This window comes from Anabrus simplex, chromosome 5 (assembly GCF_040414725.1).
Source record: "Anabrus simplex isolate iqAnaSimp1 chromosome 5, ASM4041472v1, whole genome shotgun sequence".
Classification (NCBI taxonomy): domain Eukaryota; kingdom Metazoa; phylum Arthropoda; class Insecta; order Orthoptera; family Tettigoniidae; genus Anabrus; species Anabrus simplex.
Window position 1 is genome coordinate 93,103,529 of NC_090269.1, and position 19,084 is coordinate 93,122,612.

Sequence of the window (19,084 nt, forward strand, 5' to 3'; positions counted from 1 at the left end):
CCCCAAGCAAGTGTGCTGGCTCCAATTTTGTACATCTACTTGAATGCGCATACATTTTATCTATGCTAATGATACAGGAGCGGCAGCTCAACTTCCAGCAAGATAGAGGAGAAACACTTAGCTACACTGAAAAAACTCTTGCATTTAATATGATGCCAATTACCTCAGGCTCAACCTGAAAGACTGTTGTCCGTGCTTTTCACCCCAACAATAAAGCAACACCAAAAAAAAAAAAAAAAAAAAAAAAAAACCTGGACATATCTAGGCGAGGTGAATATCTGCAACACTGCTTAACCCGAAGTACTTGGGAGCAACCCTTGATTATACTGTAACATTTAAACAACACTGCATCAACACCAGAGGGGAAACTCGGAGCCCACATCATTATTTACAACCTGACAAGCAAAGACTTAGCGTGCCAATCCAAAAATGTTAACGCTCTCAGCCCTGGCCCTGTGCATCTCAGTCTTAGAAAATCCAGCACGAATCTGGAATGCTTCTGTACACAGCAAGCAAGTTGACATTGTTGTAAACAACATGAGTGGAATCATAACTGGTTGCCTAAAGCCAGCATCTGTACAGAGTTACATCCACTTATTTCTACAGCCCCACCACGCATCTGGAGGATGTAGCAGCAGATACAGAGCGGAAAAAGCAGATTGATCCTTGTCATCCCCCCTATTAGGTCACCACCCAGCCACAGGACGATTCAGGTCAAGGAAGAGCCACCCCTCAAAAACCAAACTTCTGAAAGGGGAGCAGGAAGGAACCTGCGCTGTAAGATGGAGAAGTCAGCAAGATAATTCTTTCCTGACAGCCAACACAGAATTTGTTCCCAGTGGAGAGCTCACTTATCCAGTATGGAAAACTTTGATTTGCCTGGCAGTGGGAGTCAAGAAGTTAGTAAAATAACCACCTAATCGATACTTTTATTATTGCCTCAGGCAAAATTGAATATAAATTAGCACTTACAGGACATGTTTCGACCACTTAGTGGTCCTCTTCAGCTGTATAAAGAAATAATTGAGAAGAAAAAACATCAGGACAATAAGCACAAATAATAAAAGTTCTTTGGAGACTCCTTTGTTAAAAAATGGAGGTCATCAGAACAAGACATCTTGCCTCTCGTTCTTGTTTGGAAAAGATGTTTATTCTGCGCTGTCTAGAGGGTTTGTCTTTGAGCGCGACCTGGTGAAGTAACGATGTGACACAGTCTGGCAGTTCATGCAAAGCTCTGCAGAGAAGGGAAGTAGAGTTTTGTCGTCATCTAAAATATCACGTGAAGGAGGAGGGAGATTGGGCTGTGCTTCTGCGATGTCATGTTTGATTATATCTCTTGTCCGTCTTGTCTGTTTTATGTCTACCCATTCCAAGTATTTACTAATGTTCTCGTATAAGATGTTTGTTTTGTTTTTGTTTTTTTTTGCTCGCTGTTTTCGTTAAGATTCTCTTCACCGTTTTCTAATTTATCAAGAACGATGTGAATGTTTTCAAGGTTGTTCATTAATTTCCTTTATTTATCATACAGGTAATTTGAAGGTCCTGTCTGATATTGGTGAATTTGTGGTTGGATTCTTTCATATGGGATCCCATGGCAGAGAATCTTTTGTATTTTTCAGCAATGACGTGTTCTTGATATCTAATTAAGAAGTTCCTTCCAGACTGTCCCACGTAAGTTTTTTTACATCGAGTACAAGTTAGCTTATAGATACCAGATTCCTGAAATTCGTCATCTTTAAGTTTATTAGCTTTATTGTGACTGAAGAACCTATGTTTTGTGTTGTTGTTGGTTGAGAAGGCTACTTTGGTGTTGTGTTTCTTGAATAAGTTGGTGATTTCGTAAATCTTCGGGTTATTAAAGGTGAATTTGACATATCCTTTTTCTTTTTCTGAATGCTGTTTAAGTTTAATTTGTTGTTGGTATTTGCATTTAGTAATGATTTTATTGATGAATTTCAAACTGAAACCATTATATAGAGCTTGCTGACTAATGAAAGATAGTTCCTTCTTTCTGTCTCTTTCTGTTAGCGGAATTTCAAAGGCTCTGTTGACGAAACTATAATAAGCAGATTTCTTTTGTGAGATGGGATGTAAAGAATCACTTTTGATTGTGGTCGGTGTACAAGTGGGTTTCCTGCATATTTTAAATTGGAAATGGTTGTCTTTCTGAATTGTTTGGATATCTAGAAAATTGAGTATGCCTTTCTCTTCTTCTTCAGCTGTAAATTTTATATTCGGGTCTAAATTATTCAAAGTATCTAGAATACTGCGACTGTTGATTTCCTTATTAATTATGGCATAGGTATCATCAACATATCGAAGCCAGAGATCAAGTCCTTTAATGTGGCCTACTATCTGAGTGTGTTCCAAATAGTCGAGGTATATGTTAGCTAAAAATCCAGAAGCCGGCGCTCCCATTGGTAGTCCATCTTGCTGATATATTTTATTATTAAAAGAAAAGAAATTGTGGTTCAAAATGAATTCCAAGATAGTTATGAAGTTTTCTATTTCGGGTATATTGATACGTTTGTGAACTAATAGATTCGTCTTTATAATCTCAATGGTGTTTTTAATAGGGATGTTCGTGTACATGTCCTTGATGTCGAAGGAACACCGACCACAATCAAAATTGATTCTTTACATCCCATCTCACAAAAGAAATCTGCTTATTATAGTTTCGTCAACAGAGCCTTTGAAATTCCGCTAACAGAAAGAGACAGAAAGAAAGAACACGTCACTGCTGAAAAATACAAAAGATTCTCTGCCATGGGATCCCATATGAAAGAGTCAAACCACAATTTCACCAATATCAGACAGGACCTTCAAATTATCTGTATGATAAATAAAAGAAATTAATGAACAACCTTGAAAACATTCACATCGTTCTTGATAAATTAGAAAACGGTGAAGAGAATCTTAACGAAAACAGCGAGCAAAAAAAAAAAAAAAAAAATCTTATACGAGAACATTAGTAAATACTTGGAATGGATAGACATAAAACAGACAAGACGGACAAGAGATATAATCAAACACGACATCGCAGAAGTACAGCCCAATCTCCCTCCTCCTTCACGTGATATTTTAGATGACGACAAAACTCTACTTCCCTTCTCTGCAGAGCTTTGCATGAACTGCCAGACTGTGTCACATCGTTACTTCACCAGGTCGCGCTCAAAGACAAACCCTCTAGACAGCGCAGAATAAACATCTTTTCCAAACAAGAACGAGAGGCAAGATGTCCTGTTCTGATGACCTCCATTTTTTAACAAAGGAGTCTCCAAAGAACTTTTATTATTTGTGCTTATTGTCCTGATGTTTTTTCTTCTCAATTCTTTCTTTATACAGCTGAAGAGGACCACTAAGTGGTCGAAACATGTCCTGTAAGTGCTAATTTATATTCAATTTTGCCTGAGGCAATAATAAAGTATCGATGAGGTGGTTATTTAACTTCTTGATTATATTCATCGATACGGTCATGAAATGGACAACTTTTAATGGTAGTGGGCGTATCGAGGTTTAAGGTGAAAATGACAAGATGGGAGCTCCTACCACATGATGCAGTTAACTTGTGTGCATGTAGTGCTTTTCAAGATCCAAGCCATCTTGTAGTAAGCTCTGGCCGGAAAGAGTAAAGGAAAATAATGTCATCACTCTCTTCCTTATCTTGGGAGGTTAGTGGGTGAGACACCTACTGTGAGCACTGTAAGGGATATTGGTGATTGCTAAACACATGTTTGCATCCCCCAGTAGGTAAGTTAGTACACGAGATGCACTGTGTGAAATACATTCAATCAAAAGACAAATATGGTGTCAGTTATTTCCTTGTGCACAATATCAAGCAATAACAGTGTTGTAAGTGTTTGCTATGTAATAATGAAGCCATTCTGTTCCATTCTGGGTTGAAGATTGGGATACAGTAAAACACCCAGCATTTTTTCAGTCTCTAAAAGCATTTCAATACTTGAAGTGTTGTTCTTCTTCAAGGCAAAGGAAATCCAGAGAGACTTTCCAGCTCAGAAATTAGCTTGCAAATTTTCATAAGTAGCGGACATCTGCTAACGGTGAGAATTTTATTTTAAATGAGTTCTGAGATTAACCTCTTGAAGTTACAATCACTTTCTTATGGGCAAGAAGTGTACTTCTACATACAGGGACAGTTGGTAGTAACAGAGATATCAGACCAGCATGTACAGGTATGCCTTCAAAAATTTGTCCCATTATTCACAACAATTAAAATTAATACAGTGGTCTGAGCCCACTAGAAATTCAACATTTCATCTTTTCTTTTTCTTTTTTTCCTTCCTTTTTTCCCCCCCTGCAAGTTGCTTTTCGTTGCACCGACACTTCATCTCTATTTAAAAAATGGTTTTGAATAACAATTATTTCACATTTGACAATACCATTTATCAGCAAAATGGGTTAGCTATGGGATTGCCAGCATCAGGCATCCTAGCTGAAATCTATCTGGATCATTTAGAACACACCAAAATTAAAAATAACAACATCTTTAGTAACATTATATTTTGGACAAGATATGTGGATAACACATTTGTGATCATGAACGAAAGTGCAACTGACGCCATCGCCACTCTATCCAACCTTAATCACATTGACCCACATATCAAGTTTACAGAAGAATCAGAGAACAATAAAAACTCAATTATTTAGATCTAACAATCATCATACAACCTGGTTCATTGAGCTGTAAGATTTTTAGAAAAACAACACAAACTGCTAACACAATCCATCAAGATACCATACACCAACATGCCCATAAATGTGCAGCATACCATAGTATGGTACACCGCACTTTCAGCATCCCACTGTCTAAAAAAAACTTAAAAACGAATTGAACACCATTCGCAGTATAGATAAATTTAATCACTACAACAGTTCCTTTATAGAGAAAATCATTAATAAACATGAACATCAACCTTCAACCACCTTAACAAAAGAAAAAACTCAATTTTTTATCTACTTTTACGTTTAATAATGAACAAGTCTACCAAATCACAAACATATTTAAAAAGCAAGACCTCATAATAGTCTTCAAAACTTGTAACAGAATCACAGATATTTTACACAATACCAATTCTATTAATCATAGCAATAAGTTCACCAAAACAGGGGTTCATAGACACAATTGTAATAATTGTAACGCATCTTATGTCAGTCAAACAGGTAGAAGCTTCCATACAAGATACTTAGAGCATGTTAACGCCCTGAAATATAACAGATTTACAGCCATGGGACAGTACATGGGTGATACTCACCATACGTTCACTAATATCAACCAAGACATGAAAATTCTCAAAGTTACACAAAAAGGCCCCCTGCTTAATATTACGGAAAATTGTTTTATCCATCTGGAATAGTTTTTCAATCCTAACTTCAGTCTAAATGAAATTTCAGAGAAATCAAACAATTTATTTGAATGCTTAATTCCTATCTTTAGTAATCATGTCTCAGATAAAAAGAATTCTTTCTTTTACAATCTCCTTAAATTGCCCTTTCAACAGCAGTCCTTTTTTCCCTATCCTTCAGCCCCACCTTAGACACCCCTCTCCTCTCTCTATCTACTCCTTTGTTTACATTGCCTGCTTCCTACAAATAGTCAGTGCTTGTTCCCTACCCACTCATTTGTTACATGGCCTGCCTGCTTCCTCCAGCTAGTCAGACAGAGGCGAGTCTCATACAAAAAAATTAAAAATTCTCCTTTTTAATTCCTTTTCTTTATGTTTATTCATTCCTAATTTTGGCTATCATTTCCAGATTTACTTCTTTATCTGAGGTCCTAAGTGAACATTAAGACATCATATCATGACAAGAAGATCATAACCATAAATTTTGTTATTATATGTAATTTAATGTTACAATTATTCCTGCAATATTGTCTTTGTTATACATATGTTTTAGTTATCACATAATCTGTTTAATTTAATTTGGTTGAAGATGCCCACTAAGTGGCTGAAACTAGTCCCAAGACTTATGTAATATCATTTACTTGATATATTGTACTGAAAAGAAGGACCCTCTTGTCAATTTATTCTTATAATTGCACTTCAATATGGAACAAAACTGAACTTTATAGCTTATAAAGACGCAAATAGTAGTTAAAGGGGCGTATCAACTCTTTCAGTCACAAATTAATGTGCGACAATTTCAGAAATATCTCTTGCAAATCGAAATATGCAAACAAAAGTGCATCTCAAAAGGTCTGGAGGAATTTGGAAGCTCAATTCTATTGAAAACGATAGCCTGCCTGGTGGCCATGATCGTTAAGCGTTGAAGTATAACGGTCTGATACCGAGGTTAGCTAGTACGAGTCCCGTTGGTCGAAAAAAATTCACGATCAAAATGTTATAATCACTAGAGTGTGTGCCAAAAGCCTGGATTCAATTCCAAACGTCTCTGTAGTGCTCATGTGGAGTGAGGGCACATGACGCTGTTGATGGTGATGCGTCCGTCTGATGGAGATGTTGGCTATGTGCCGGTGATTGGTTACACCCTCTCCCTTCCTACTATCATATATCATGCCATTCATTTCATCTCATTAACTCCTCTGATGAGGCTGGCGTCGGGAAGGGCACCCAGTCATAAAAACTCACCACGACAGATTTATCTCGCCTCATACCCGCCCCCGTAGAGAAATGGGACAAAGGTTGGACAAACAATCAGAAATGATGCTTGTATGCCACCTTGCAAGGTTATTTCCAAGTGAAATGTATTTAATTTTGATGATTCTCATAAGCATAATGTCATGATTATGCACACTATTTTTATACAACAATAAAACTAAGGTATGATATTATGATATGGTCCAATTACAAACATTAAGTAACAATGTCCATGATCATGGACAGTAGATACCTAAAAAATGAGCTATCGGATAGCTTAAAAATTGAAATACTTTTTCATATAACTGCATTTCAATAAACCTGCACGAGAAATGTCATATTTGGTAAAAACCGATTCATCATTGAAAGACAAACATTTCTCCTACTGTGCTTATTTATCCCCTTGAGTCACAAATTAATTTGTATCAAATTTTATTTATTTATTTATTTATTTATTATTTTTTTTTTTTTTGCTAGGGGCTTTACGTCGCACCGACACAGATAGGTCTTATGGCGACGATGGGATGGGAAAGGCCTAGGAGTTGGAAGGAAGCGGCCGTGGCCTTAATTAAGGTACAGCCCCAGCATTTGCCTGGTGTGAAAATGGGAAACCACGGAAAACCATCTTCAGGGCTGCCGATAGTGGGATTCGAACCTACTATCTCCCGGATGCAAGCTCACAGCCACGCGCCTCTACGCGCACGGCCAACTCGCCCGGTGTATCAAATTTTAAAAGTCTCCAAAATGGTTATTGGATTAGTCATGAATAAGTGTACCTCTGATTGCGTTTCCTTTTTAAAGCAATTGACAGGTCACTTTTCACATACATTGAGTAAATGTGATGTCCATAATTGTTATGGAGCCGGACTGAGTGGCTCAGAACACTGAGGCACTGGCCATCTGACCCCAACTTGGCAGGTTTGATCCTGGCTCAGTCCGGTGGTACTTGAAGGTGCTCAAATACATCAGGCTCATGTCGGTAGATTTACAAGCACGTAAAAGAACTCCTGTGGGACTAAATTCCGGCACATCAGCATCTCCAAAATCCATAAACGTAGTTAGTGGGACTAAAACAACATCATTATTATTATTATTATTATTATTATTATTATTATTATTATTATTATGGAAATATGACAAACTGATAAAACATTTAGACTGTAGAAGGATGAATTATTTCAAACAGTATACGAACAATGAAATGAGAGATTTACAGGAAGTTCTAACAACATATGAAACAAGAAGTACATACATACTAATATACCTGTTTGCTAAGAAGCTGAGCTTTCTTCCTCCACTGCTCAACCATCTGCTCCAGATACTGTGTTCGCTGTCGAAGCTCACCAACATTGCAGCGCTCTGTTACAACTTCACATAATTTCTGCACCACTAGTTCTTCCAGGTCCTGACACAAGAAGTATTATATTAGTCATCCAACAGATTGAATTAAAAGAACAGAAAGCTCATGCTGAACAGTGAAACCTCTACTTACGGACAGACTTTCATCTCCCAACTGAAATAATTATAAAATCTACCTTCATTTATGGACATAGACAGCTGTTTGAGAATCCCAAAGCATGCTTTATCTCTGGACTATAGACAGAACTGGGATTTCCAGACATAATACTGCAGAACTATTCAATTAGTTTTCCCATCGGGCCACTCTGAAAGAGGTATTACTAGAGCCCAGTTATAAGGCAAAACGTCTGCTGGGTTGAAGTATGACTGAATTATGTAAATGTGTTCTGACACATATGGGAATAGCAGGACCCAATTATTATTTTACTTATTTCTGTCTTTGCTAACTTTTATAAGAGTGCCTATTTTTGCCCTGATATATAGATTCAATTTTCCCCATTATTTTGGTACTTCAGAACATAAATGTGCTATTCAAGTTGGGTGCATGGTGAAAAGTACACTAGTTATACCTGGAAATCCAGGATTCCAGAAAATATTTTTTTCCATTTTTTTTCTTTTTTCTTTTCTTTCTTACATGCTGCTTTACATTGCACTGACAAACATGCAGTAGATCATATGGCAACGTTGGGATAGGTAAAGGCCAGGAGAGGGAAGGAAGTGACCATGACCTTAATTAAAGTACAGCCCCAGCATTTGCCTGGTGTGAAAATGAAAAACCACAGAAAACCATCTTCACAGCTGCTGGCAGTGGGGTATGAACCCATTATCTCCTGAATGGAAGCTCACAGCAGCAAGGCCAATTCACTCGGTGAAAGATTTCTCAGCAACTGTAGACGTAAGTCCATCTACACCCGCCTTGTTTTGAATACATTCCCTTTATATCACTTAATAAAGAACATACTTTTTCACCAATGGAAATATTTTATCTGGTAGTAGGCAAAATTTAAACACTGTGAATTGGAAAAAATTACCTAGTGATAACGTGCAATAATGTAATTTTCTGTTCTATTCTGGAACACCAAGATTTTGAATTAAAAGATTGTGGCCGGTGCTTCACTGTGTGGGTTACTGTAATCACATCCTAGTTCATGAACCATGGGCAACAGCTGAGTCACCTAATAAGTGGTTCTGGCAGTCAGGAGACTCAGACCTATCGGAGTAACAGAGTCCCAGTTCCATTTGACAGGCGAGGGACTGCCTGGAAACAACTTGACGAGTGAAACAGAATTCGATGCATAGCTAACAATATTAATGCGGCTTCTGGAAGAAAGAAAGTAGAACTGGCTGAGTCAGCAAAGAGGATGCATCTGGTTGTGTTAGAAGTTAATGATATTTGGAGAAAATGAGGAAGAGAAAGGAAATTATGAAGTGTCCTTAACAGGCATTCTAAAAGGGAAGGACGGCGTCTGGGTCAGCAACATAGTTTCTGTGAGCAAATACATGAGCAAATAATGTTCGCAGATTTAGCAGCAGGAGAAATTAGGATGAGAACTGTTTCAGTTTATTCCCCAGGTGAAGGTGCAGACGAGGATGAAGTTGACAAATTTCAGAAGAACAGAGACACATCAGAATAAACAGCAAGGATAGGACAGTGCTAATGGGTGATTTCAAGGCAAGAGATGGAAACAGAACTGAAGGATGTAAGAAGGTGATGGCTAAATATTGGGGTTACAGCTATGAGGAGCCAACGTGAACATTTCCATAGCAACTAGTGAAGTGAATGTTGGTCCCCTGTCCCTTACGCTGCAGCACATGAACTCGCCCTCATACCAAACTTTTTTTGTGAAAGTGCTAACTGCTGCTGCCAGCCAGAATGTACCAATGAAGGTCAAACGCAAACTGTCACTTCATCCACAGTAGTGACAGCTTCACACTTAAAATTATTTTCCTTAAAAGTAGAGGTATTTTGCCTCTGGCCAGTGTTCGCGGCCCCATGGGCTGCCAATTAAAAAAGCCAGCAATACACAGCACTGTCCTTGAAACAGACTTTCAGCTTATTAGGACTTGTTAAGTACATATATTACATCCCGAAAAGATTTTTGTTCTGTACTTAAGATCTCTCAAAGAAGAGCCTTCGTGGCTCAGGCGGCAGCGCGCCGGCCTCTCACCGCTGGATTCTGTGGTTCAAATCCCAGTCACTCCATGTGAAATTTGTGCTGGGCAAAGCAGAGGCGTGACAGGTTTTACTCCGAGTACTCCGGTTTTCCCTGTCATATTTCATTCCAGCAACACTCTCCAATATAATTTCATCTGTCATTCATTAACCCTTGCCCCAGAAGAGTGCGACAGGCTTCGACAGCGGGCGCAATTCCAATCCTTGCCGCTAGATGGGGGCTTCATTCATTACATTCCTGACCCGGTCGAATGACTTTCATTTTTTTCACTTAACATCTCTGAACATGAACCTGTAAGCTGCAAGTCTATTTCAAGTACAATGCAATCATGAAAATTAAACACACTAGAAATTGTTATGATGACATCCAACGGGCCTGATACATTGTGTCATTATAAACAAGTGTCACTGTAAATTACATTCATGCTAACAGCTGAGTGAGCTGTAAGTGATATAAACTTAATTAGGCTTATTTTAGACCATAAATATTTACCTTTAAAGTCATACAATCAAGCACAAATTTGGGCTACTTACAACAAAGTACACCACAAAAATTTCAAAGAAGAGTTTTAGTTCATACAGTTCAACTTAGATTACAAGAGAGTACAGTATGTACAGTACTCACCAAACTACAGTACTTTGTTTATAATGCTTTTTTGTCTTCTCCTGCTTGACCAATAGGCTAAATACAACTTTCTGAATTATGTTTTATATTCGTAACTTGCATCATCATATCACTGCACCCTCCCCTACCACCATAGAACATGTTCATAAACTGTCTGGACTGTAGAAACAACCAAAAAAATTGATACACACTACCTTTCTTTCTTATATTTTCAATTTCATTTACCACTGTAATTTTTTCATTGTACATTGAAAACTTGTTCTTTTTTTGTGGTCATTCTGAACCTTTAAGTGGAGTGTTAAAATTGTTACTGTGATGTTAGAATGTGAAAATTGAGGGTTGGGAGCTAGCCTCCAGCTATTTCCAAAGGTCAAAGAAAGAAGAGGAGAATAAGGAATGTATCTGGACGCCAACCTCGAACTCCAACTTATGAATACGTGACAATAGAGATCTTAAAATACTATGGTTCTTAAATCAGGCTAAGGTTAAAAATTATATTATATATTATGAGGCAGACACTTATATGTTTGTCAGCACTCCTTATGACGAATATTTCGCTGCCACAGAATACATGATGCTACAGACGAGGTATCACTGAAACTAATGATGCTGTATGTAAGTGTTACTGTATTCACGCTGTACTCATCATCATCATCATTTCCCTTTATCCAGCTGTAGCCGGGTAGGGGCTAATATGGTTCCTCTCCACTTTCTTCGGTCTTTCCACCTCCAACACTGTGTCCCAGTCCAGGTTTCTTTCTATAATGCTGCGTTGGATGGTATCCTTCCATCTCAATCGTGGTGGTCCACGGCCTCTCCTTCCTTGGATTTGCATTTCCATCACCTTTTTTGGCATTCTTTCGTCGCTCATTCGCTTTATGTGCCCAAATCATCTTAGTCGGCTCTTCTCTATTCTATCATTCATTTTTTCCACTCCAATTTCTTCCCGGATTTTCTCATTCCTTATTTTGTCTCTTCTACTCTTCTGTATCATACTCCTCAAGATCTTCATTTCAGCTGCCTGTATTCGACTCTCATCCTTCTTTGTCATTGTCCAAGTTTCTGCTCTGTAAGTTGTTATGGGTACGTAATACATCTTGTACATAGTATCCTTTGCTTCCGTTGGCACATCTTTGTCCCATAACATGTTTCTTACACTATGATAAAAACAACTTCCAGCTTGAATCCTTTTACTAATCTCAGCATCCAGTCGAGCATTCTCCATTAATTCACTCCCCAGGTATTTAAATGTTTCCACTACTTCCAGGGGCTTGTCTGCAAGTCTGATCTGACCTTTCCTTTCTTTCTCCCCTCTAGTCATAACAAGAATTTTACTCTTTTCTACACTTATTTTCACGCTGTACTGTGTTACAAAAATGTAAATTTCTTTTAAGGACTGTACAAGAAGGCAATAAGGATTCCGTAGTAATAGAAGTAGTAACTAGCCAAGCCATCCAATATTTTTAACTAAAAGAGGGTGCATAAAGAAAGCCAGAAAATGCTTCCTGGCTGAAGTGTCCAAAATCCAGTTACCACGATCAATTCAGCAAACACAGCAAATTTATATTTCTCTTTAGTCACTTTGTCTTGAGTCCCATGGCATTTAAACATAAAGGTTTTATAATCCACTTGTGTTTGTGCACTTGCATATAAGGTCTGTGTAGGAAAGACATAAATAGTGCAATTTTGCAACAGAAAGACTACCTTACGCCCTGCGCGGGCGGAAGCGTTTTATGTCTGTATGCGGACCAAAAATATGGCAAATTAAAACTCATCCAAAATTTTTGGAACACTAGCTCTAAACAAACATATGTACATAATATTAATTACCTATAATATTGGATGTACTCCAACAAAGAGGTCCATAGGATATTACCTAATTTTTCCGTGGCAGCATGTTAGTGCAAAGAAGGCATAAGTATCATTCCACAAATAAGTTATAACGCCAATCAAAGCCCTTGTATCAAACAGTGTTGGACATGACTAGTCTTTGATTCTACATATTTTAGATGGAGGTGTTGCCCGTTTCCATTTGTTTCCCTGAATTACGGTTTCCTGGTAAATTATGTCGAAATTTTGGTATCAAAAAAACTGAAAAGTATCCTGTAGGCTCAGTCTCCATGTTCCATGTCAAAACATGAACGTAAAATTGGTCCTTGATTAATATTAATTATCGGAATGGTACTTGAATGTCACGGGTCCAAGTTGCTCACCTTAATCCTTTAGTCAGCTGTTTCGTTCTCGTGGGCACTTGAGTCGCTCTTGCACTGAGAAGACTCCCTAATTGAATTTCCCTCCTTCACACCCTCCAAATGAAAAATCACTTTCATCTACATCCATAAGTCCGAAATTGTAGCAATCTACTGCTCGCTGACTCTCTTCTTACTAAATATGTTGCAAAATAGCTATATAAATCATAAAAAGCCGGTCTCAAAACTTGCAACACAGGCTTTACAAAACAAGATAGCCTCCCACAGCTTGTAAAAAGCTAGCAGGGAAATAATGCAACTCTATTCAAAGAGTCTCCTTTCAGCCAGACCTATAAGTGTCGTTTACTGTCATTTCGAGTTTTTTTAAAATTACTATATGCACTAGTGACATTGGATCTCCGACCATTTAATATATTCAATTCCACTCGCGGGCTACCTGTTATGGGATTTATTGTATTAAATTCCGCCTTCCCAGAGTTGAGGCATCGTTTTGTACATGAAGTTCTCGTACCAAAATATAAAACAACCATCCTGAGCATCAAGATAATGTATAGTTACAATATAGACATTTAATGGGTTGCATATTTTATAATGTGTAATTTTAACTAAGACTGACTGCACAGGAGCCCGGTCATAGCGCTACGATTTTTCTTTATGCCGACAAGTGTGTCACACAAAATAAAAATAATATTATCCTGTGGAGAGTTATGCCAAGTTTACATGAAGAAATAAAGATTTCTTCTCTGCCAGTGGGTCATATGACTTTTCTTTTTTTGACTGGACATTGGTCTCATCAAAAGGTACTGTGCAACACGTACTTCTTCTCCAACTGATGTTGCCTCAGTCACTTAAGATAGCACCCGTAAGCCAAAACTTAACAAAGCTGTCATCAACGGAAAATAAATTGGTGAGCTGTAATTGTATGACTGGCAATATGGTTCAAAAATAGGTTCCTTAGGTCACATCTTTCAGTCATTTTAATGTGAAAAAGAACATGCCCGGGGACTTTTCGTATGAACAAAAATTGTACGGCCCAACTGTACTTGTAACAATTTGGGAGGTAGATAATCTTCCTCAGAACCTACCTAAGAAGTTGGAAGTAAAAGGCAAGACTGCAGAAAGGATGAAATATCAGTTTGATAACATCTGAGAGTACTGCACAGCAGAACTATGGGATTCATTGTGCCAAGTGTCAAGTGACATTAAGGCCGCTTAACCCGGGTCAGGTAGAGAGACTGACTGTGTTCACATAGGGAAAAGCTGTACATAATTAAGAACATTCCAGAAAAATGAGCAACAATTCAGTTTTGTTATTACAGGATACAAGACAGATTAGTAATGGAAATCCTTAATTGGATACTGACTGTCGTTTCGGAACGATCTTTTAAAATATCAAATAATAATAATAATAATAATAATAATAATAATATTATTATTATTATTATTATTATTATTATTATTATTATTATTATTATAACATTAGCATAACTCTTATTTTAATAATTACTGTATCCATATGTTATTTGTGTACCTTAAGAGTGTGTCGCAAGACTAAAACTTCCGTTTTCACTTTTTCCAAATTTTGAACTTGTTTACATATTTAATTTCCAGAGAATAAAACTCCTAAATATTCATGAAAATTATTGTCATATGCAAAGCTGATATTCCTTTATCCAGTGAAAGAGATTTTCCTAAATGCTTAATACATTATCAGAGTACTATACTCCATTTCCCAATTGATTTTCTCAAAATTCAATAAATTCTGTCTTACAAGTTACATAAAGTGATCGCTTTTTAAGCTAGAGACTTCCGGTTTTCATGAAAATGGTCGCAAATTTGTCTACTAACAAAATATAAAATTAACCAAAAATGTAGTTTTCTGACTTAAGGTATGGTTTCCAACTTGTGTTCAGTGACAAGGCAACAGTTAGACCTGAACAGAAAAGTGAATCATCACAATGACTGCATATGGGGCATGGTAAATCCTCATGTTACAGTGGAGAATGAAACAAATTCTCCAAAAGTGAACATCTTCTGTACTGTTTCATGCAGTAACATTTACAGGTCCTACTTTTTCCCTGGGACCACTATGACGGGTACAACATCCTACACACATTGCAAGACTGGTTGTTTCCTAAACTGATGGACAATAACCCAAAACTTCATATTCGAACAACACGTAGCTCCGACCAATTGGCATAGAGAAGTGCATTGCCATTTGAATGAGAAACTACCAAACCAGTGGATTGGACTATGTGCTTCAGATGATCTGACACTCTTCAGGTGGCCCCCAAGGTCTCCTGACCTTACAATTTGTGAATTTTTTTTCTGTTCTTTGAGAATGTGTGAAAGACAATGTTTACGTACCACCTTTGCCGACAACATTTGCTGAACTCTAGGTCGTATCAATGCAGCACTGGTGAACATCGACAGGGACATTCTCGAACGTGCACGAGTTGAACGTGACTACCTCATAGATGTGTGTCGTGTAACTAGAGGACAACACACAGCATATTTGTACTGATTTGTAAGAGACTTGAAAATTTGCTCTTTTGTACGATGTATTTTGTATGTAATACTTTGTGAAATACATTCATCCAAAACCTGATTTATCATTTGTAATTACCCTGTACCAATAGAAGTTAAAGCCAACAAAGACTATAAAAATAAAATAACTGGCATAAATGTAAGTCCCTAAGTCAAACACCTTCAGATAACATTAGTCAGAAATCTGCAGTCCAATATCCCCATCACCAACACCGTAATACTCTTTACTGACCATGATTTAACCCCTCAGTGACAGAAAATTTGAGTGCCACTTTACCCAGCGAATGGAGGCGATTCAGATGTGAGCACTATGAAAATGCAGAGATTTCTTTAAAAATTCAATGTTAAAATAGTTTAGTGCAGATTATTTTCAAAAGTAATGGAGAATACAGAATGAAAGGGACGTTCTTGTATTAGTATGAACTGTTTCCCAATGCAACGAACACAAGGATAATTGTTGCTCGAAAACTTTGAGCGGAAGAACTGGGAACTATAGTTCAAAGCTTCATTTAGCACAAATCCATGGTTAATGGGACGATTATTTCATGAGAAAAAGGGAGTATACTTTGGAGTGTTTTGTCATCCAGTATACAGTCGTGCGCACCATGCCCTCCTATCCCGTATGTTATGCGTCCACACTCACTTTGCTCAGTTCAGTCTGGTTTAGTGCTGTTATTGCCTGGTTTGTTAAAATTTAATTATTTCTCTTTCATTCAAACTACATTGTGTCATGCTTCTGCGCCACGCAATATCTTATTTCAAAGTGACAGCATGTCAAGTAATTATGAGTCGTAAAAGGTTTCATGGTGTTGAATGTAGCATAAATTTGGAAGGCAGATATCTTTTCCTACTACTTCTTCTTACAATTTGTTTCGTGTTGCACTGACACAAATAACTCTTATGGCTATGATGGGATATTTTACAATGCTTAGTAAAGCTATAAAAAACTCAATGGCTGATGATGGCATAGTGGATTGCCAAAACCGGTCCCAAAGATGTATTTTATGATAAGTTAAATAAATATGTGTTGTTCTAAATAGACCATTATGATAATGTATTGAATAGGTTGGAACCTTTAGCTTTACTAAGCATTGTAAAATCTTAAGTCAATACGGACAAAAAATGAAGTTTTTAATACTAAATATGATGGGATAGGAAAGCCCTAGGAGAGGGGAAGAAGCAGCCATTACTTTAATCAAGGTACAGCCTCAGCATTTGCCTGGTGTGATAATGGGAAACCCAGGGAAACCATCTTCAGGGCTGTCAACATTGGGGCTCAAATCTCCCAGCTCCTGGATGTAAGATCACAGCTGCGCGCCCCTAACTGCACAGCCAAGCAGATATCTTCACATTCAAAGATATACCATTTCAATCTCAACAACTTTATAACTTTAGAAGCTACAACAAAATGAAGTTAGGCCTACAGGGGTCTATAGCACACATGCAGGTCAGCAGCATGTGAAGAAGAGGTCTATACGAAGTATGGAGGTCGGCGTCAATGGATAATAACTGAAAACTACTAAATGGAATGAATTCCCATGATCTGGAATATAACCATAATTTTGCCTGGCTATTACAGTGACATGCAATCGTTGTTCAGCAAACCCTCCGACGAGGGTGGGCGGCGTTTGCCGTTTGGGAAAACTACACATTATTTTGCTGGAGGACAATCAGTGATCTTCCCAGGACCTTTGTAATTGGCGCACCACCCTGCCGTTTTTACAGGCCGGCCGGCTAACATAACCTAGATATGTGCTAGTTACATAATATTAAGACATATACCCTTTGACAGATAAGTTCCGGGACAAGTGTTGTATTTCTGAGGTTGCAATGCGAACAAAGGAACACATGCTGGTTTTATGTTACCTAGTATGTGTAAATTCTGAGATGGCCTTGGCCATGTTTCCATGCACACGCACTAGGTGGCAGGGCTGCGCTTAGCAACACACTGTTTGGTTTAGGGATGGTGACACAATGGACACTGATTATTAACCAAGAGTAAACATCAAGTTTTGCATCAAGCTCAGGTTTCGGGAAGGCAGAGATTCAGTGCGAGATAATCCCAGAACTGGCCGCCTGTCTACAGCACATTCTGAAGCAAATGTGGAGCGTGTAAGACAGTTATTGCAAGAAGACCGTTTTGTAACTGTGTGTGCGATATCAGAACAGCTTAATTTGAATCATGATGCGTGTCATAAGATTTTACGCGACAATTTGGGGAAACTGAAACTGAATGCAAAACTCGCCCCGTACACCATCAGGCAACCAGAAAGAGGAAAGACAAAGGAATTTCTGCGGAACTACTAGATAGAGCCAGACGTGTTCCCACATCTCCAACGAAGATTTTTTTTTACAATTGGCTTCACGTCGCACCGACACACATAGGTCTTATTGTGAAGATGGGATAGGAAAGGCCTAGGATGGGAAGGAAGTGGCCTTAATTAACACGTTCAGTACCTGCTTGTGAGCGGGACACTTGAATGCCTGGACCGGCCATTTTCATGCCCGGCCCACTTGACGTGCATCACTTATCACAATTTACAATTACTCCTAAACTATAAATGTTAGACAAATGATACTTTGTGCTTACCTCTAGTAAATACTTAAGGTGTGATATCTGGTGTGACAGGTTTCAAACGTCTAATTTTATGCAGCCTATCTGTACTTTCGGCATAACGATTACTGTCACCGAAGTGAAGAAAGGAAAGTATGAAGGAAGCGTTTTCGGAACATTGTTTTAGAAAATATCGTAGTATGAATAACAGGGTCTTCAGTCCAGTACATTTTTATATCAGGATTTTGGACTAATCAGTTTCCACGATTGCATTATCGAATTCTTTGTGAAAGGCCGGGGCGCCGCACTTCTCACTTGACTCGCGTATAGATTGGTCTGCTCACACACATACTGATAAAATTCGTCATTCATGAAAATACTCACGTAACTCAAAATATCCTGCTTATTTTCTATTTGAACGTTTATACCAGAATTCTCTGTAAATGGTGAATGGGTGGACAATAACTAGTATGATATGTATCAGGCACTTCACTTTTCTCTATAGGCCTATAGAATTCGGGAATCGCAATTACCTCGTCACTCTCACTTTCACTATCTGAGTCTATTTCAGGAATAAGTTCATCACCAGAATAATCATTGTGAACAATATCTATTTAATCTTCCGTAAGAAATTTTGTATTATAAGCCATTATACTACACTCGGTAAGGACGACACGCACTGCATTGGAATCTCAAGTACCGCCTTGACGCGCGAGGAAGTTATGAGATTTTTCAGCTAAAACTGCTGAGATAAACATGGGCCCACTCAACGAGAGGCTTATCTCAACAAGGTCAACCAACTTCCTGCTACAACCAGTAACGCTGACTAAGGTGTAAGAATGCATAGATGAAGAATATAAACAGCATTCCTTCGCGCGGAACATTAAACGTCTTACGCCGTCCACGGCCCGCAGCATAGGAGCAGGCTTGAACGTCTTACGCCATCCACGGTCCGCAATGAGTTAAGGCCCCAGCTTTTGCCTGGTGTGAAAATGGAAA

At 38.1% G+C, this 19,084-nt stretch overlaps 1 protein-coding gene across 3 annotated transcripts in view; it reads right to left on the reverse strand.

Annotated features, from left to right (window-relative positions):
* Positions 1–19,084, reverse strand: part of LOC136873781 (activating transcription factor 7-interacting protein 1) — a 457,029-nt gene that overhangs the window by 186,032 nt on the left and 251,913 nt on the right. For all 3 annotated transcript variants that reach the window (XM_067147002.2, XM_067147001.2, XM_067147000.2), the window contains one exon: positions 7,882–8,022. In XM_067147002.2, coding sequence (XP_067003103.2) covers positions 7,882–8,022 — 141 coding nt within the window. The remainder of the gene's footprint in view (positions 1–7,881; positions 8,023–19,084) is intronic.